The sequence below is a fragment of the Mizuhopecten yessoensis genome, unplaced genomic scaffold (genome assembly GCF_002113885.1).
Source record: "Mizuhopecten yessoensis strain PY_sf001 unplaced genomic scaffold, ASM211388v2 scaffold715597, whole genome shotgun sequence".
Taxonomy (NCBI): domain Eukaryota; kingdom Metazoa; phylum Mollusca; class Bivalvia; order Pectinida; family Pectinidae; genus Mizuhopecten; species Mizuhopecten yessoensis.
In genome coordinates this window covers 554-4,290 of record NW_018479696.1, presented here as the reverse complement: position 1 = coordinate 4,290, position 3,737 = coordinate 554, and the positions used below count along the sequence as shown (strand labels likewise).

The 3,737-nt window shown below is 35.7% G+C and overlaps 1 protein-coding gene across 1 annotated transcript in view; it reads right to left on the bottom strand.

Moving 5' to 3' along the window:
- Nucleotides 1–2,044, bottom strand: part of LOC110441145 — a 6,461-nt gene extending 4,417 nt beyond the window's left edge. Inside the window, exons 1-2 of the mRNA XM_021484242.1 lie at nt 1,793–2,044; nt 716–937 (exon numbers count right to left, since the gene is read on the bottom strand). Of these exons, the coding sequence (XP_021339917.1) occupies nt 716–937; nt 1,793–1,965 (395 nt within the window). The 5' untranslated portion in view covers nt 1,966–2,044. The remainder of the gene's footprint in view (nt 1–715; nt 938–1,792) is intronic.
- Nucleotides 2,045–3,737: the final 1,693 nt, after the last annotated feature.

The window sequence follows — 3,737 nt, the reverse complement described above, 5'->3', positions numbered from 1 at the left end:
ATATGGTTAGTGATGGTTCTGTATGTGCATTGATATATTGTGGACTCATTTCAGGCATCTACAAGAAACTCGTTTCTTTGGCAAAAAAGAAAGGGTGCGAGCAGATTGGAGACTGGGCCCATTCCATTTCTAACCATTTGTACTGGGCCGCTTCGACAAGTGATGGGGATGGTGAGCTGGTGGAGCAAAAATGGGAATCCATCTCAAACCATGTCTGTGATAAACATGAAGGCCATGGAGACCGTTTCCCAGCATGTCAGCATGCAGCGCTGGACAAGTCAAGAAACTGGATTCTGCCAGGTAAGGATTGTTTTTAATTGTTTCAGAATTAACCAGAATTCATGTAGGAAGTAAACTGAATTTCATCATGGTCTATTTATTTAGCAGTTTTAATTACCAAAATATGTCAGGCTCTTTTATTTCTATGTCCAGTTGATCAATGCTATGATGCTGTCAGCTAAAGTGTTTTTTAATTAAAAATAGTATTGATATAAGTTTCCTAATTATGATATTTATGTTCTTTCACAGGCTCTAAAGTGCACAAGGAGCTAAAGATGATTGTATCCAACAAGCCAACTCCATAGCATTGATGATATAAATGTAAAAGCATTGCTATTAATATTTGTCAAGTTTAGATTGAGATTCAGTTTTGTTATACAGTTAATTTTGCATAGTATGATAACAAAGTAACGGTGCTTAAAAAACAAATTCTTACTCATGACCTGGCTCCTCATCTCCTATTGGTCCATAGTTATCAAGGTATTCATAAAATGAAAGTTCCAGAACATGTCTGTTGAGGCAATTCACCTGGAATCCTTCATGTTCTGTGATGCACTTTATGTTGTCCTGTTCCATCTTATACTGACACAGATTGAAACTGCAGCAACATCTACATTCCAAGTCAGTTGGCATTTGTTCACAGTGGCCACAGTCACACCTGTAATTAGATTATACTTTGTTATTTATTTATATTCACTGAAAATTATTTACATTGATGTGTAACAATAAATTGCACATCCAAATTTTAAAAAAAAATGTTTGGGTTTGATTTTGTCAGTGTAAGAAATCAGAAATGCCAGACAATGTGTCTATTATAGCCAGAACTGTTGAAAAAAAGACCAGACTTGTAATTCATACAAGTCATGACAGTGATTGTTTTGTGTGTTTTTGATTCTGACAGAAACATCCGTAAAAATTTATCGGGGAAAGCAATAATACACAATTTATATCCCCTTATCTCCTGGGTTTAAAGCCCAGTACGTCTGCTTTCCTTAGCTAAAATCGTGCATTATTGTCCTCAGTAAAAGAAGACATGGGTTTTGCTAATTTCATTAAAAAAAGCGGTTATTTTACATCCTATCATGTCTTGAATGAGGGGGGAGGGGGCAACATTTCTGATGCAAACAGACTGCTTATTGTTGTGCAGGAGTGGATATAAATTATGATATTTGTCTCTCATATATTTTAGGTTATAAAACAGGTCCATACTGACCATAGCAATCAAGAACCGATTTAACAGAATACATGCATAAAGTATCTGAAAAGCTCTGCGAACTAATTGTTATGTAACACTAAAAAATAAAAGAAATGTTTCGTAGCAATGACGAAAAATTAACACGTTTTTAACACGTTTAAACTTCGACCGCTAAAATACATTTACAAAGTTGAAGTGAAAAATAATGCTAGGTTTCGTCCCCACCACATAGTCGCTCTGCAAAGATATGAACCAGTTATCGAAGCAATAATTCGCTTACATATATTCAGTAATTTAGAAGTGCGATTAAAATATTACCATTGATCAACTTGTCGAACATGGGCCTCGTTACCGGCGGCGCTGTCACTTTCACTTTCCTCTTCGCTTGTTGTTATGTCCTCGCTTTCTGCGTCAGTTGCCACCAAAATTGGCTCAAACTGATAGGGAGCAACCGTAAACTCGACGTCATTCTCACTAGGGTCAATCTCCATTGTCAAACAAAACCAATTCTTTCAAAATTCGACCGATAGTACTGAGTAGTCACTATTTTTATAGCTTTGCTTGGCTTCCTCCAACTACCCTGACCTAATGTGACGTCATTCGCAATTGACCAATCACGCAACAGCATGGGGGCAAGGGAAGTAACTCATTTGACGGGAAGATTACAGGTAAATAACAACTTACCTGTTGAATTCCGAACAGTCAGTATTGCGTAAATACCATTTTTTTTACAGCAATACATCGATTCAGAATGAAAAATCAACGTTGAAAACTATTTTCCGGTGACCTTTAAGGACGCTAAGGTTCGTGACTTGGAACTGTTTATTGAAAATTGGAAAAGGGAACTAAACCGTCCCGGAGCCAAAAATTGTATTTCTGGAGATAACAAACTACGTATGTACAGGTTATTTAAGTTTAATTATGAGGTAGAAAATTATAATATGTTAGTAATGCCTAAATCACATCGTAGTGCGCTAGCTAAGTTTAGGTATGGGGTTGCACCGATACGCATCGAAACAGGCCGGTATGAGAGAATACTTTTGAGTGAAAGAAAGTGTTTCGCGTGTAAAAGCATGGTAGAAACAGAGAGTCAATGTTTTAATAGAATGTAACTTATAAAATGATCTCCGATCGGGTCTATTGCAGGAGGCTAGTAAAATCACAAGTCATTTTTACAATATGAGTCAAGATGAAAAGTTAGTTGTAATTTTAAGCAACCCTTACTTGGCGAGGTCCTGTGCCAAAACCTGTGTTAATATTCTTAATCGTCGTCGCAACTTGATATATAATTAAGCAGTAATGTGTCTTTTAATGTCAATTATTTTTATAGTTTTATATTGGCATTTTTTTTTTTTTTTCATAAGTATGTGCATATATGTAATACTTTTACAGTCTAGAATGATAGGGGAGAGTGAGTGTCTCGTAAGTCTAATATAGACTGAATGTAAGGGTGGGTGAGTAGACATATTTTAGAGATTGTAATATTTGTACCTTTTACATGTGACACTATAATAATAATAAACTAATTTTAGGACAATAAAGCAAGACAGGGATTAAAATGTGTCGCTCGTCGGGCGACTAAGTACCAAATCACCTGACGCGTACATTATGTAACTCTTGTTCATACACATTCAAATATTTTGTCATATTAGTATACCTGTTTGTGTAATCATTCAAACCAGAGACATATATATCACATAAACTTAAATATATATGGAGGCTTTGAAAGTAAACAGTCTTTCATATTCTCAAATTTATCATGCATAACAATACACTCTGTTGCATCAATAGAACGAAAATTTGATCTAATATGGTAATTGTCGCATCAATAGCATGTTTTAACTTTAAGTGACGAGAATAAGATCTGATATGATAATTGTCAAATATGTTCTTCTTAATGTGGTTGTTATGGCTGTAGTTTGCAAGGAATCTGAATAACATCTATATGCTTCGATGGTTAAGGGATTTACAACATATCAGGTGAATCTAACTATGACGATGCAGTCACGTTTTCAGTACATGATACTTAAAAAATTAAAAAATTTTGTTATAAAAGCAGACATTTGTTAGCTTTAAAAACCCGTGCACCGGCACGTTTTCTAGACCCCCTGGGACCCTATACCCGAAAATTGTCAAAATTGAGATTTTGTTCAAATTGAATGTTCCTGGTCCTAGCTCGGGGTGAGTTCCTATTTCAATGTTAATGAAACTCGGTGTGAATGCTGCCATTGGCACCCCCAGTACGTGCAACCTTTCAAAACCC